At 36.4% G+C, this 18,037-nt stretch overlaps 1 protein-coding gene across 1 annotated transcript; it reads right to left on the bottom strand.

Annotated features, from left to right (window-relative positions):
• Window positions 1–10,640: 10,640 nt before the first annotated feature.
• Window positions 10,641–11,735, bottom strand: LOC127123936 (uncharacterized). Its single transcript, XM_051054112.1, has 3 exons — window positions 11,435–11,735; window positions 11,147–11,163; window positions 10,641–11,039 (listed from the first exon to the last, which is right to left on the bottom strand). Exons 1-3 carry the CDS (start codon window positions 11,733–11,735, stop codon window positions 10,641–10,643), a joined length of 717 nt encoding a protein of 238 aa, XP_050910069.1.
• Between the last annotated feature and the right edge of the window lie 6,302 nt (window positions 11,736–18,037).

Below are 18,037 nucleotides of genomic sequence, written 5' to 3'. Positions count from 1 at the left end.
ACTTTAGCACAAGCACTGCAGGGTGTGCTAAAAGCAAATTTAATTACCCTCAGAGATCCTCCTGCAAATCCCAACACTACTTCTCCTAGTTATAATCCCAACGCCAGGTGTGCATATCACTCCGATAGCCCCGGACATGATACAAACGATTGTTGGTTGTTGAAGGACAAGATTCAAGATATGATCGACGCTGGGGAATTTGAATTTGATCCTCCGGAGACTCCTAAAGTCATCACTGCTCCTCTGCCTAATCATGACAAGACTGTTAATGCCGTAGAAGATGCCGATAGCGATTGTGACTTGGATAGCTGGATTTTCCCAACAATTGGTGACAGACTCAATAATTGGAAGGCTGAAGACACTATCCCGATTTCCTTTAGTCAGGAGTAATTATTATTGCTATTTTAGCATTTTAAAGCCTCGTGTCTATGCCCGGGGCACAATGGCTAATTTTTCAAGGGTTTTGTCATTTTCATAAGCATATTCACATTCAATGAATCAATGGACTTTTTGCATTCAAATATTGCGCTCTTTATCTTTCCTGTCATCTTTTAAACAAAGCTATGTATTCTCGCACACACTCACGTAACAATTTGCCGATCCATATCCACTCTGGATCCTGTTGGTAATAACTCTGCTACTGTTCATTATGACTTTGAAAATCCGATCTACCGAGCCGAGGATGGAAGTGAGGAAGATTGTGAAGTACCTGGAGAACTTGCCAGACTACTGCAAGAAGAAAAGACTATTCAGCCGCATGAGGCATCGACCGAAATCGTAAATCTGGACCACGTCGCCCGATTTAGCTCCCATTTGACCGCTACTTGCAAATCCATTTTTAAATTACTGAGACAAAATCAAGGAGCATCTCCAAGAACCTCCAATTCTGGTGCCACCAATTGAAGGAAGACCTCTAATCATGTCTTTGACCGTGTTAGAAAATTCAATGGGGTGTGTGCTGGGACAACATAACGAGTCTGGTCGAAAAGAGCATGCAATATACCACCTTAGCAAAAAGGTACCGACTGTGAAACAAGATACTCACAGCTCAAGAAAACTTGTTGTGCTTTGGCTTGGGCTGCTCGCCGACTAAGACAGTATATGTTGAATCATACCGCTTTATTGATTTCTAAGATGGATTCTATCAAATATCTATTTGAGAAACCTGCTGTCTCCTGAAAGAGCTATCACTGATAATGGTGCTAATTTGAACAACAAGATGATTACTGAACTCTGCACGCAGTTCAAAAGGACACCATAATTCCGAAGTGGCGACTTGGTAATAAAGCGTATCTACCACAAGGTGATTCTAGAGGCAAATGGACTCCCACATACGAAGGGTCATTTGTGGTTAAGAAGGTATTCTCTGGTGGAGCCACGATGCTTGCTACAATGGATGACGAAGAATCCCCGCATCCCGTGAACACGGACATAGTTAAAAAAAATACTGCGCATGTACACCCGACAAGTTGAAAACCTGAAAAGGCGGCTTGGGCAAAAAAGGGTATCCTGGTGGACTGAAAACCTGAAAAGGCGGTCCAGGCAAAAATTAGGGATTAAAGCGTATGACTATGTCCCGTTCTCGGTCAGCTTCATCCAAGTTCAAAGGACTGAACAAGCTAATCACTTTTATCCGACAGCAGGAGATGAGAGGCTTGAAGACATAATGACAGTAGTGGAATTAAAATCGATGGGACTTTTTCTGCATAGCTTTCTCTTTGTTTCCTTGACAATTTCCTCTTACTAGGATTTCTGTCTCCTTGTACACAAATTGCCTGTTCATAGGCCCTCTTTCAAAATCAATACAATTTCATTTCCGAAAAGATGCTTTTGTTTTACTTTCTCTATTTTGTTTGCATAAATGTTCATTGATTTAATTTGAATTGATATATGCATTTGAATATCATCGATGTTTATCAAAAATACATGCATAAAATAGCAATAGCAATTACTAAAAGACTTCAGGATCGAGGAGAAGGTCTAACCATGCTTTCCAACAAGTCCGGTTACAAATCCTTTCCTCAGCAAAAAACCAGTTATTTCCCAGAAGAGGTCGGCATCACCAGACGGACTGGTCATCTCTTCTATCCCCAGCCAGGCTCTGTTGAATATTTCCATCATCAGACAGAAATCAAATACCCCCAGCCAAGAAAGGGTCATCAATACAAGCATCTCCAACCAGAAGATGGGGATTTATTTTCCCCAGGGAGTCGCCAAAAAAAAAACTTTTCAGACGCATAATTCATTCATTACATCATTTCACAGCATACGCATGCATACATTGTTCGCATTTACTTTCATAAGCATAAAATATCTCATGCATCATGACATGGCATGAAGCTAACTTAATTTTTCAGGTTAATTATCCTCCTGATACAGTCAAAGTAAAGATCCATTCGGACGGATATCTTCATCGATTACATTCAAGATTCAAATACATCTTTCAGATATACTCCATGTCAACATTCATGCTGACATCCTCCTAATGATGGCATCTCTAAGCCCATCCCAGACATTTATTGCGGATACAACATATACAAATATCATCGGATATAGCCTAACGTACGGTTCATCCTGATTCAGCCCAACATATGATTTCAAGACGGTCTAGCGTACGACCCATTTGGATGTTCAAGTCCTCAGATTCTACCTAGCGTACGGTACATTTCTGAAGTGTAGTCTAGCGTACGACTACCCCTTTCATAATCAGATTCAGCCTAACGGACGGCTCATTCTGCTGCTCAGAGACGGTCTAGTGTACGACCCATTCGGATGTTCATCTCCTCAGATGCTACCTAGCATATGGTACATCCTGACGTGTAGTCTAGCGTACGACTACCCCTTTCATAATCAGATTCAGCCTAACGGACGGCTCATTCTGCTCAGAGACGGTCTAGCGTACGACCCATTTGGATGTTCATCCCCTTAGATGCTACCTACTGACGTGTAGTCTAGCTACGACTACCCCCCTTCATAATCAGATTCAGCCTAACGGACGGCTCATTCTGCTCAGAGACGGTCTAGCGTACGACCCATTTGGATGTCTATCCCCTCAGATGCTACCTAGCGTGCGGTACATTCTGACGTGTAGTCTAGCGTACGACTACCCCTTTCATAATCAGATTCAGCCTAACGGACGGCTCATTCTGCTACTCAGATACGATCTAGCGTACGATCTGGTCTGACCTTTATTTCTCCAGATACAGCCTAACGGACGGCTCATTCTGCTACTCAGATACGATCTAGCGTACGATCCGGTCTAATCTTCCATCCCCAGTGAAGTCACTCGCCTAACGGACGGCTCATTCTGCAATTCAGATACGATCCAGCGTATGATCCATTCTGATCCTTTATCCCCAGCAGCGTATAACACACTCTGACTCCCCAGCGAAGTCGACAGTCTAATGGATAACTCACTATACTGTCCAGCGTATGACCCGGTATGACGTCCATGTTTTCAGATATCGTCTAATGTACGACGCATTCTGAAGCTCTCATCATCAAAACTTCCTGGATGGCATCTTTAAGCCCATCTCCATCAGGAATAACTTCTGATTAACAAGTGCAAATTTTTGGGGCATTCTAGTGTTTAATATTCTTCCACCTCCAGACCACGAATGGCGTACATACCATTCTAACTCTCTCGGTTCAAGAATATTAAACAGGGGCAGCTGTCATACCCCAAAATTTGCCCGTTAATATTACATGGCATTTTTCAAGGCACTCCAACTTATTATTCAAGACATTGATCTTAAGGGAACCAATACCCAGCATACAGGTGGCCAAATCCAGAAAATGGCTCAAACTGGCATGCTCGCTAGGCGAGCAAATCCTTTGCCTAGTGAACCCTTCGCTAAAGCCACTCGCCTAGCGAAGCTTGCGGATATCAGAAAATTCTGGGCTTCATTCTGAGCCCATTAGGTCACAAAAAGAGCATTATAAATAGCAGAGCTTCATTCAGGAAGAGGGGGACGAAAACGGAGGACAGAGAGAGACGAATCGGAACCCTGGCGAACAAACCTTGGAGGTCAACCAAGAGAATTCGGAGCAACCCTAAAGGAAACCCTGAAAGCAACTCATCGGCACAAAGGATACCTCCGCCCAACTCAATCCGATACCACAAGTGATCTGCCAATTCAACGTTGCAATTCAATTGCAAACAGGTTTGCGCATCACTACTGTTTTATGCTTCCAATCTGTAATCTCTAAATACATAATGCATCATGATTGAATTTTTGGATATGTAATTAGATTTTACATATGAGTTTAAGTATGCCTGAATATCCTGAATATTTGACCATGTTATTTCTGTAATTGAATACCATAGGGCGTGCAGCAGGCTGAGATTGTATTGTTCTGAAATTCGAAACCCGCAGTCGCTCGCTAGCACATCGCTAAGCGAGCATGTAGCGAGCATTCGCTAAGCCTTCGCTAGGCGAGGCAGAGGCGAATGCGACAGTCGCTAAAGTTTTGGTTGTTATGTCCTATGCTTATCTGATCTGTTCTATGTTAATCATGCATTATTTTGCCTGACATTCATACTGCTGTGTTTCTTTTGCGGTGTAATCTTCGATTGCACCCTGATTTGGTATTCTGACCTGTTTGCTGAATATTGTAAGGACTCACATACTCCCGAAGAGGGTAGCTGGCTAGGTATTCCACTTTATTTGTGGGATACCCTTGTGGAGATTCATCCTGATTACTTAATCGATTTTAATGTGGACCTAATTACTTAATTGATTTTAATGTATTAATGTGGAGATTAATCCTAATTACCTAATTGATTGTAAAATATGGCCTTTGAATATGTGATCTTGGACCTCTCTTCGTTACCCTACGATATTACGGTATTACGGTCATGTCCCGCGAATGTGGGGATACACTTAGCAAAGACTCTTCGATTAAATCATCATATAAATCATAGTCCCTCGGATGTTGCCTTCGAATATATGATTTTGTCCCTCGATAACCCTTCGGTGTAGCCTACGGTTAAATGATGATCGTCCCTTCGAATGCTAAGGTATCCTTACAAATGTTGCCTTCAATGACCAATCGATGACCCTACGATGACCCTTTTACATCCAAAGGATAAAACTACTTACTTCTCAATAGTAAGGACAGTTTTACCCTCCTAAGGATAGGAAATACCCATAAAGACCTTGGGTAGGTATAACTCTTAATTGCTGATTCACAACCTAGAACATTTTTCCTACATCACACTTTGCAAAACATTTACTAGAAAATAACTACTTGGTATACATTCATACTAGAATCATTACCAAGTTATATTTTTTCTAAACCGCTTTCAAAATTAAACGAGATAAATACTTTGTATACATTCATACGAGAATCATTACAAAGTTAAACTCTCTTTTCAAAACATTTTTCAAACCATTCACAAACATTTTTTCAGACAAACCTAAGTGATCCAACAATTAAGAGCCCATGGATAACCATGGATACAAAGGGTGCTAACACCTTCCCTTTGTATAATGTACCTCCCGAACCTAAAATCTAATTAAGGTCTTTCCTGTTCTTTTCCACCTTTCCTTATTGGATAAAAGAAAAGTCGGTGGCGACTCTTGCTATCCGCGATATTACGATTAAAAGCAAAAACACAAAAGTCCAGTTCACCGTATGACACGGGTACTACTATAAAACACGCCACCTGACCACAATATTACTAGGAAGGCTTTCGATACAAGGAGACGATCCCTTAATTAAACCATCGACTTTGGTACCATTGTTGGGTCATCATGAGGAGCATCCACATTGGGTCAATAACAACACACAAGTGAGAGAGACATCACGTATTCATCCAAAACCTTAAGGTGTATGCTCTCTGAAGCTAAGTTGCCTAATCATTATTGGGGCAAGGCACTTTACACGGAAGTGCATATTCTTAATCTCACTCCTATTGTTGCTTTGAATAGTGAAGTTCCATACAAAATTTGGTTTGGAAAAAATTTCAAGTATGATCATTTGAGAGTCTTTGGTTGTAAGGCTTTTGTGCATATTCTAAAGGATGAAAGATCTAAGTTGGATGCAAAGTAAAAACAATGTATCTTCATCGACTATGGGCAAGATGAGTTTGGTTACAGGTTGTATGATCTTGTAGGAAAGAAGCTTATTCAAAGTCGCGATGTGGTGTTTATGAAAGACCAAACTATTAAAGACATTGATAAGGTAGAGAGGGTTACACCTAAGAAAGATACCGGTTTGTATAATGTTGATCCAGTTTAGTTACCTAGTCATAATCTAGATGTTATTTATGGTGATGATCACAATGATGAGCCATATGATTATGTTGATGATCGATAACTTGGAGATGAGGATAATATTCCTACTAATGATGGTGAAAGGGATAGTGATATGTCACAGGATGAGAATCTTGGTGAAGCTCCAGAATCATCTCAAGGTCAACTTAGGAGGTCTAACAGGCAGAGACACTTCTACAAGGTATAATTTTTATGAGTATGTAACCTTGACTGGTGAGGGTGAACCCGAGTGTTTTCAAGAGGCCATGGAAAGTGATGAAAATCAAAAGTGGATGTATGCAATGCATGATGAGATGAAATCGTTGCATGATAATCACACTTATGATTTAGTGAAGCTTCCTAACAGCAAAATGGCTTTGCAAAACAAATCGATTTATAGAGTTAAACATGAGAGCAACCCTATGTCTCCAAGATATAAAGTCATATTAGTGGTGAAAGGTTCCCGTCAAAGAAATGGTGTTGATTTTAATTATATTTTCTCATATGTTGTAAAGATTTCATCAATTAGAACCATGTTGAGTTTGACTGCTACTCTTGATTTAGAGGTTGAGCAAATGAATGTGAAAACGGTTTTCCTTCATGGTGATTTGGAGGAAGAGATCTACATGAAACAACCTGATAGTTTTCAAGTTAAAGGTAAAGAAGATCATATGTGTAGATTGAGAAATAGCTTATACGGGTTGAAGAAAGCTCCAAGGCAGTGGTACGAGAAGTTTAAGTTTGTTATGAGTGATCAAGGATATAGGAAGACTACTTCATATCATTGTGTCTTTGTTAGAAAATTTTCTAACGATGACTTCATTATCATGTTGTTATATGTTGATGATATTCTTATTAGGGAAAAGTATTTCTAACATTAACATGTTAAATAAGCAATTGGGATAGTCATTCGCCATGAAAGACATGGGAGCAACTAAACAGATTTTTGGCATTAGAACCATGTGTGACAGAAAAGAGAAGAAACTTTGGATGTCACAAGAACATTATATCGAAAGAGTGCTGCAAAGACTCAAAATGGAAAGTTCTAAGATGATAAGCACTCCTCTCGCTAATCATTTCAAATTGATTTCTAATCAAAGTCCTTCAAGTGAAAATGAAGCATTTGATATGAAATGTGTTCCTTATGCATCTCTTGTGGGTAGTTTGATGTATGCAATGATGTGTACAACAACCAGATATAACACATATTGTTGGTACAGTCAGTAGATTTTTTTCAAATATAGGTGGAGAGCATTGGAATGTTGTAAAATGGATTTTAAGGTATCTTCGCAATACTACTTATGCGAGGCTTTGTTTTGAAGGAGATAAGCCTACTATAATGTGGTAATCTAACTATGATATGGATGGAGGCATTGATTCCAGAAAGTTCACTTTGAGTTACATGATTAAATTTGCAGGGGAAGTTGTGGTTTGATAGTCCATATTTCAAAAGTGTGTAGCATTGTCTACTAAAAAGGATGAGTTCATTTCAATCACCTAAGCACGCAAAGAGTTACTAAGGTTGAAGTAATTTTTGCAGGAGTTTGGTTTTGTTCAAGACAAATATGTGTTATTTGTTTATAGTAAAAATGTTATTCATCTTCGTGAGAATTAGAATTTTTATAATAGGTCTAAACACATTGATGAGAGATATCATTTGATACATGATATTTTGGATGCAAAGTTGTTGGAGTTAGATAAAGTTCATACAAATGATAATCATTCTGATATGATGACTAAAGTATTACCAATAGGGAAATTTGAAGCTTGTTGTGATATCGTTGGTTTGGTGATTTCCTCCACGTAGTTGTGAGGGAGAGATTTATTGGGTTTAGGCTCCCTTTCCATGTGGAGAAAGACCCAAATATGATTAACCCATTTCGTCTCACTTATTTAAGTGAAAAGGATAAATTTAGGATTGAGAGATAGAGAGAAAATAAGGATTCAAAAAAGAGAGAAAAGAGGAGAGAAACTCATTCCTTTTTTTCTACAACCAGTCTCACTAAATTGACGATCCCCATTTCGTTAATCGTCGGATCGAGCTCAAATTTGAAGGGCAGGTTTGCAACATATTTATATAATGTTTGACCATTCGTAATTTCAAACAAAGTCTAAGGTGAGAGTTAACTGCTTCACACTGAAGCTGTAGATTTAGGAAATTTTAAGCTTTTTTGTTCTTATTTGTAAGCTAGTTTTCTTTGTGATTTGCGGTTGTTAATACTAGTTTATGAATCACTTTAAGACTCTCTTGTACCCTTAATTGATATATTTCTTTGGTTTGGACGACTCGTGGTGTTTACTCTCATATTCAGGGGTTTTCCATGTTAAAAATATTGGTATTCTTTTGTGTATTTATTTGTTCGATTTGCCGTCTTATATTTGTTGTTGATCCTTAAGGTTCCTATAAGTCTAGAGAATTTTATATCCGTTGTATATTGGTATGTTATTGTGTCTCAATTTCCTATCAGAGTGGCATTACAACTCTTGGTTAAGGGTTTTTTTACTTGTTTGAATGATGGAGTCAAATACAAATATGAATATGGTATTGTTGAATGGTTCTAATTACCATTTTATGTAAGGGTGAGATGAAAGACTTACTATTTATGAAGAAATTACATTTACTAGTTTTTAGTTCCGCAAAGCCGGATTTTGTGTCTGGTGAAGAATAGGAGTCTGAGCATCAACATGTATGTGGTTTTATTCGACAATATGTAGAAGATAATGTTTATAATCATATTAAACATATGCAAAAACTTTGTGGGAGAAGATAGAGTCTTTGTATGCCTCTAAATTAGGGAATAATAAATTGTTCTTGTTGAATATCTTCATAAGTTTGAAGTATAGGAGGGGGCTTCTATTTCAGATCACTTAGGTGAATTTCAAGGGCTCCTTGATAAGACGTCAAGAATGAGTATCAAATTTGATGATGAACTTTTGGGAGTATTTTTATTACTATCTTTACCAGAGTCTTGGGAGACGTTTCAGGTTTCTATCACAAATTATGCTCCTAATGGTGTTGTTTCTTTAGAAGTGGCTAAGGGTGGTATTATTAATGAGGAGATGATAAGGAAGGCAAATGGTTCTTCATCTCAACTAGAGGTACTTATCACTAAAAATATAGGGAGAAGTCATAAAAAGGAATCGAAGGATGGTAGAGAGAATAACATAAACAAGTCCAATTCGCGATACAAGAATCTGGAGTGTCATTATTGTCACAAAACAGGACACGTACAGAAGTACTGCTATTAGTGGAAAAGAGATAACAAAGACATGAAAGTTAAGTCTAAACAAAGAGACCATGAAGATCATGATGACGGTCGTGCTACTACTGCTACTAGTGATGATCTTGTTATTCTCCATGATCATGAATATGTTAATCTTGTAGACAATAACATGTAAATAGTTGACTGTGGTGCTACATTACATGTTACACCAAGGAAAAATTTCTTCACATCTTATACTTCTGGTGATTTTGGAGTGTTGAAGATGGATAATGATGGTGTATCTAAGGTAATTGGTGTAGGTGGTGTTTTCTTGAAAACCAACATGTGAATGCAATTGTTGCTTAGAGGTGTCAAACATGCTTAGAGGTGTCAAACATGCTTCAGATGTCCGATTTAATTTGACCTCTATGCATATGCTAGATGATTATGGTTATGATAATCACTTTGGTTCTGGAAAGTGGAAACTCAACAAGGGTAACTTGGTTGTGGCTATGGGGGAGACACTTTCTAAATTGTATTGGACAAAAGCTTTGGTTTCTAGGAACAATGTGAATGCTATCAACATGGAAGCATCATTGTGGCACCGAAGACTTAGTCATATTAGTGAAAAGGGGCTGAATATTTTGGCTAAAAAGGATGTTCTTCCTTGATTAAAGAATGTAGATTTGGAGAAGTGTTCTCATTGCATGGCTGGTAAACAGACTATAGTATCTTTCAAGAGACATCCTTCCTCAAGGAAGTTAAAGTTGCTTCAATTGGTATATTCTGATGTTTGTGGTCCATTAAAGATAAAATAATTTAGTGATGCACTTTTATTTTGCTACCTTTATTGATGATTTCTCCAGGAAACTATGGTTTTATGCCTTTAAGACAAAATGTTAAGTCAGGGTTATTAATAGCGGATAGCGGAGCGGAGCGGCTGACCCAAAAAACGGGATAGCGGGATAGCGGATAACGGGATAAGTTTTTGTACATTTAATTATATAATAATTTATAAAAAATATGTCATATACTTAATGAAAATTCAAGCTTAAAATCTTAAAATTCAAACATATAGAAGATTCACAACATCACATCTTAAAATTCAAAGTTCAAACTTAGAACTATTATATGAAAATTCAAACTTAAAATGCAAAAGATCATCATCAAAATGTATTCTTCATATATCATCAAAATATTCCTCCAATTCTTCATCTTCATCATCTTCTTCAACATCTTCTACCACCACTTGTTGTGCCCTAGATGTACTTGCACCTTCAAGTAGTTTTGACCTCCTAGTGTAAACTACAGGCTCATTAACCCCACTTGCTTCGGTAACTTGTGCCCAAGTTAAATCATCATCTTCATGAACCAAATATTCTTGTAAAGGATCACCATTTTCTCCCATCTCTCTCATCTCTTCCACCAACCATTGAGTGTGATAATTAATTTCACCAAATTCCATAGGATCAATCTTGTCCCGAATTTCAAATCTTTCAACCAATGCTTGGTTATACTTTATGAAAACCAAGTTTTGCAACCTTTGATGCTCCAACTTATTTCGCTTCTTGGAATGAATCTAAAATACAATAATTTGAAGTATTAATTTAATAATACTTGAATGTAAGATAATTTAATATCCTATTAAAAAATTAATACTTACATGCTCAAAGATGCTTCAGTTACGCTCACATCCGGAAGCACTGCAACCCAAACTCAACACTTTAACAACCAATAATTGCAAATCATGAGTTTTAGCTCCATAAGACTTCCATCATTCAGCTGCAAGTAAAAAAATCAATAATTGACGACCTAGATCTAATTGTCAAATTCCAATAATTGTAAAAAAAATAACTTTCATCTTACCTGGCGCTAATGTCATCCTTTGTCTAATTGTCGCTCTTATACCAAAGAGACCTGTAGCACCCTTGTACTATGCCAATTGGACTGAAATTTTGTCTTCCACTTAATCACTTTCACTAAGTGTCTCAATGAATTTACGGAGGCCTCTCACCAATTTAGGATCATTCTCAATTTCTGGTTTCTCATAATAATATTCAGGATTGAGATAGTAACCTGCAGAATGTAATGGATGATGAAGTTGACACTCCCATCTTTTATCAATGATGACAAATACGGCTTTATACTTGCTTGAATTTGAATTAAAAACTTTTTCAATTGATTCTTTGGCTACCACCATTGCGACATATATGTAACCCATTGCGGGTTTTCTTTTGTTATCAACCATTCTTAGCACGTCTACAAGAGGCGCCATGACCTTAAGAGTGTACACAACAATACTCCAAAATTATGCCATAAGTACAATACTAGTTGCCCTTTTTCCTTTAGCATCCTTGGCACACTTGAAACTCACCCATTCATCACAAGTGAACATCTCTCTAAGCTTATTTTTTTATCTCTTACAACCTTTATAGAGTAAGGAAATATGTAGCAAATCTTGTCACTCCATTTTTAACCAATTTAACATTGTCGGCAATATTTCTCATTAGATTCAAAGCAAATGTGTGGTTATAAATGTAACCCACAACATTAACTCCATTTTTTATAACCTTATCAACCTTTGGAATTTTTCCTATGTCTTCTAACATAAGGTCGATACAGTGGGCTGCACACGGAGTCCAATACATGTTTGTCCTTTTGAAAGTTAATATTTTACCCGCTGCTACATAATTACTTCCATTGTCGGTGATCAATTGAACAACATTTTGTTCACCCATTTCCTCAACAAAAGTGCCCAATAACTCAACTAGTTTATCCCCCGTCTTAGCATAGTCAGAAGCATCGACACTTTTCACAAACATGGCTCCCGACGGACAATTGGCCAAGAAATTTATCAAGGTTCTACCTTTTCTATCTGTCCAACCATCTGACATAATTGAACATCCATATTTATTCTTTTAAACCTTGTGATTCTTCAACAAATCTTTTGTATATTCCAACTCCTTTTGAAGGAGTGGAACCCTAAGTTCATGAAAACTTTGCGGTTTCAAATGAGGACCATGGCTTCCAACATCAACTTAAAGGCTTTTGCATTTGCTACGTTAAAAGCAATTCCACATGTATAAACAAAGCGAGCAATATATTGCACGATTATTGCCCTCACTTCTTTATCACAAGCATCATTGAGGCTTGTGTCCTTAGTCTTCTTAAAGACTAAATCCAATGGTCCTTTAGTCCTCTTGACAGCCATTGAAGATGTCTCAACAAGCCTCTTCCCGCTTCGAATTCGACTTATTTCCTTAATTTCATTTGTGTCATCCGCATCTAACTGGACCAACACTTCTTCTATTCCTCTTTTAATTCTCTCTTTCTCAACCATGTTGGCATGTAATATTGCTTTAACTTCCGCCATTATTTTCAAGCAAGCAACTACATCACCTTTTATTCCTAATTGATGCCTTTTTGCTCTACTAATTCCCCCACTACTAGTCATATTACAAAAATCACATGTCACCTTCTTCTTGTTATTTATATCCTTCCAATGATTATATTGCCATGCTATATCAATATTAACACCACTTGGTTTGAAGGTTTGACCACATGAAGCAACCGAAGTAGAATTCAGTGTAGAGGAAGATGTTGCCATGGTCCTTTTATAAAAATAAACATAACAAATAAAATTATAAATATAAACCGAAACAAAGTTAATAAACATAGGAAATAAACATAATATGAAATAAACATAACATATAAAGTTTGTTTATATATTTCTCAGTATTAGAGGGTGAAATAAACATAACAAATAAAAAATAAAATAACATAGGAAATAAACATAATATGAAATGAACATATCAAATAAAATTATAAATATAAATAAAAAGTTAATATGAACCTAAAAAAGTTAATATAAACATAGTTAAAATAAACATAACAAAGTTAATATAAATATAAACATACTTAAAATAACAAAGTTAATATGAACATAATAAACATAAACATAATATTAATATAAACATATAAACATAACAAAATATAAATATAATAAACATAAGAAATATATTAAAAAAACTTACAAAGTTAAAATAATTTTGAAAAACAGAGGAGAATAGGAGAGAGGGAGACCGCTGGAGTAAAGAGCGTCGGAGAAACCGCCAAAGAGATAGCGCGCGCCGGAGAGACCGCCGGAGTTGGAGGAGAGCAGTGATGAGAGTGGGGAGATGAAAATGTGTGAAGAAAGGAAAAGAGGAGCTAGGGCAAAGGCAAACAGGAGATGCTACGGTAAGTTGAAGAGAAAAACATAAAAAAAACTTTTAAAACTTTTAAAATGTAAGGGTAAAATAGTAATTTTGTAAAAAAAAATAAAAAACAAACAAACGGCGGTGACCCGCTCCGCCCCGGGTGCGCGACGTGACCCGGGATCTCGCCGAAATCGGTCGCGATCTGAGCCTGGGAAATGCTCCACATTATGTGCCCAGAGAGGGGCCGCTCCGGCCAGACCGCCCAGGATCGCGCCAGGAGCGACCTCTTTTGATAACTTTGGGCCAAGTGTTGGAAAAGTTTAAAGAATTCCATGCTTTGGTTGAGAGGCAGACATGCGAGAGGCTGAAATGTGTTTGTAAAGACAATGATGGAGAGTATTGTTGACCATTTAATTCCTATTTCAAGCAACATGGTATTGCACATGAAAAGACTCCTCCTAAAATCCTCAATTGAATGGTTTAACAGAGAGGATAAATCGAATACTAATTGAGAGAGTAACGTGTATGCTCTCTAAAGCTAAGTTGCCTAATCATTATTGGGGCGAGGCACTTTACACGATCTTAATATCACTCCTACTATTGCTTTGAACAATGAAGTTCCAAATAAAATTTGGTTTGGAAATAATGTCAAGTATGATCATTTGAAAGTATTTGGTTGTAAGGCTTTTGTGCATATTCCAAAGGATGAAAGATCCAAGTTGGATGCAAAGTCAAAACAATGTATCTTCATTAGCAACGAGCAAGATGAGTTTGGTTATAAGTTGTATGATCATGTACAGAAGAAGAGGTGATACTGCTGGTAAAGGAAAATGAGGTGGTCGAAAACCTGGCAAAAGTCGCATTCAATGTTTCAATTATCAGAAGTATGGTCATTACTCTAGTGAGTATCCTAAAAAACAAAAGAATCAAGAAAATCATGCAAAGTTTCCAAAGCATGAAGAATAAGAAGAAATGTTGCTAATGGTTACAACAAGAGATGAAGAAAGGTTCCAAGACCAATTGTACTTGGACTCATGATGTTCATCACACATGACTGGTAGGAAATATTGGTTTGTCAACATAAAACCCTCAATGAAGAACATGGTAAAATTTGCAAATGATAATAATCTAGCAGTTGAAGGTATTGGTAATATTATGATTATGAGGAAAGATGGCAAGCGATCAGTAATTTCTAATGTATTGCATATACCAAGCATGAAAAGTAATTTGCTCAGCATAGGGCAGTTGTTCGTCATAACTACAAAGTGTCGATCAAAGACAAGATGATGAGAGTTCTTGACTCAGGTGGAAGGTTAATCTTAAAGGCTCCAATGTCTCAGAATAGAACTTTCAAGATTGAACTTAATGTGATATAACACAAGTGCCTTGCAATAACATCTAGCAGGGAAGCATGTATATGGAATTATAGACTTGACCATCTCAACTTCAAAGACATCAGAGATATGAAAATAAGAAATATGGTTTCAGGGTTACCCAAAATCGACATTCCAAATGAAGTGTGTGAGGAATGTATGCAGGAGAAGCAGCACAAGAACTACTTCTGCAAGGATGCAAGAAGCAAGTAGAAGGCTATTCTTGAAATCATATACTCAGATGTATGTGGTCCTATCGAGGTAGATTTAATTGGAGGTAACAGATACTTTGCCACCTTCATAGATGATTTCAGTCGAAAATTATGAACTTACTTAATCAATAAGAAAAGTGAAGTGACTGGGGTATTTGCTAAGTTTAAATTTATGGTAAAAAGAAAAAGTGGTCGAAAGATCAAGATTCTGAGAACTGATGGTGGTGGAGAATATGTGTCGAAACACTTTGACATATTATGTGAGAAAGAAGGAATGGAACTACAGAAAGAAAGAATAGAACCATTATGAATATGGTGAGAAGTATGTTGAAAGCCAAACATCTACCCAAAGAACTATGGGGAGAAGTTGTTTCGATTGCAATATACATACTAAATAGATGTCCGACAAAAAGGTTGAAAGGAATCACGCCTGAAGAATATTGGTCTGGTGTCAAGCCTAGCTTGAGTCATCTTAAAGTATTTGGATCTATAGCACATATACATGACCAGTTGAGAAAAAAACTTGATGATAAGTCGAGTCAAATGATCCTAATAGGATATTATTCGACTATAGGATATAAGTTGTTCAACCCAGTGAATAAGCAAGTAGTGATCAATAGGGACGTGATCATATATGATCTTAAGGAATGAGATTGGACTAAAAGTGTAAAGAAGGATTCAATGAGAATCTTATGTAAAGAACCAGCAAGTGAAGTCGAAAGAGAAGTTCAACAAGAAGAAGTCAGAGGTCAACCAAGCACAAGCAGACCTCAAAGAACCAGATACATGTCTGCAATGTTGCAAGAATGTGTAATTACATCAGATGATATGATCGATGATGAAGATGAGATGGTACACTATGCATTTTATGCAAAAGTGAAATTAGATTCTATGCTTATTTAGCATGTAATAAATACAAAAAGGAAAAATATATAAATGGTCTAAAGGGTGGAATGTATCTACATTTAAAACCTTGATTATAAGTACTAACACCAACAATAAAAAAATCAAACAAAATGAGTATCTAATTGAAAGCAAAACATATAAATGAGTCGAAAAAATAATTGCAAGTTATTACTATCAAACATTTAATTTTATTGAAATTGAATTAGAAGAGAAATTCATGCATTAATTAGGATGTTAGGAATAATACCTAAGGATTTAATGTCTATGGAGAGATTGGGGAGTTGAATGTTAAATGATGGGGGGAAGAAGAGTCCATTGCATCAACATCAACTTAACCCTCCTTTTATGGAAATGGTATCTTCATCGCAACAACTTCTTCTTCCTGGTCAACACACATGCAAGCAAAAGCATCAATTATGATTCATTCATATATCAGTAATTTTATTTTATTTTTAAAAACAATGTTAGATTAAGTAAATGAGTTGGGAAAAAAGAACTAACAAATTGAGAGAATTTATGATTTTGAATGATGAAACTCAGAAAGTGATGGAGAGAGAAATGAGAGTGAGCATCAAAGTTCTCAAATACTGAAAACCATGACTCGCTCACTTGATATCGCTCTATTTCACGAATAGGTGCATTTCAAATCAAATGTTATTGTCAAACACATCATTTCTCCACTTTCATTCGAAGTGAGGTGAATGAGAGAGGGAGAAAGCGCATGTTTAATTAATTTTCATAGTAATACTTTGAGAATTAATTTTTATATTATTTTCTCTCTTCTTAATACAAATCAACATTAATTAAGTCATGTTTGTCTTTAAAATTTTATATTAACAGTGCTAAATTTGTTTATTTTGTACACTTTCAAATATGATTTTCATATAACTAAATAATATTAAGTATTATGATTAATTAAAAAGAATCTTATAATGATCATTATAAGAAGTCTAATGAATATGATTTTTTCTAACATAGAGAATGGTGGGCTTAATAAAAATTTATGTAAATCATCTAACAAATATGAAGGTTATGATCAAACAAAAGATTAATGTGTCTACTTCGTAATAAATTTATTGGTGCAAGTTAAGATGTATCCATAATAAGGAAAAAAAGTTGATTTTAGTGTTCAGAATATTGTTCGGTTTGAACGTGACAAAGAAATTGGGTACTCTATAAGGTGTATTTTGATGTGAGTGTGGTTCAAGGTATGTGATCAATGTGGAAGGATTTGGTAATTGGGAAGTTGTTGGGTAAAAAATTATGATATAAAATTAAGAAAGATAAACTCCAAATTTCTTGAAAACTTGCAGGAGGATTTGATATGTGTGGCAATGATAATGGGTTATTTATGGTAAAAATTGATATTGCAGCTTATAAAGAGTGTGTGGTATCATATGGTCCCGAGATTATTTTAGATCATTACCTAGTGGTGTCCCATTGAAATTCACAATTTATATTCCCTGAAGCAAAGATAAAAATAATCATTATTTGGATTCTTATTCGTGATCTAAACTCTATTTATTATGATAAAGTTTTCTTCTTGGTATGGCCTTTGAAGTAGGAAAGCCCATTAAAATGGATATTGAAACCTTGAACCATGAATGGGGAAAAAGTTTGATAGTATATGTGTTGAAACTGATTTTAATGAACCCATGGTAGGGAATGGTTAGTTGGATGGTTTTTGGTATAAGGTTGTTTATGAAATACTCCATATTATATGCTCTTTTTGTGGTAGATATGGCCATCAAGCTAGAAATTTTATGCGTAAACCCTTATAGCTTCCGTAAACTAGGGTTTAACACGAGCATATTTGAACCACTGGCATTAATGCAGTCAATGCAGTTAATTTGGTTACTAAATTGATGGAGAAGATCCTGGATATTA

Source organism: Lathyrus oleraceus, chromosome 2 (assembly GCF_024323335.1).
Source record: "Lathyrus oleraceus cultivar Zhongwan6 chromosome 2, CAAS_Psat_ZW6_1.0, whole genome shotgun sequence".
Classification (NCBI taxonomy): Eukaryota; Viridiplantae; Streptophyta; class Magnoliopsida; order Fabales; family Fabaceae; genus Lathyrus; species Lathyrus oleraceus.
This window is presented reverse-complemented; position numbering and strand designations above follow the sequence as displayed.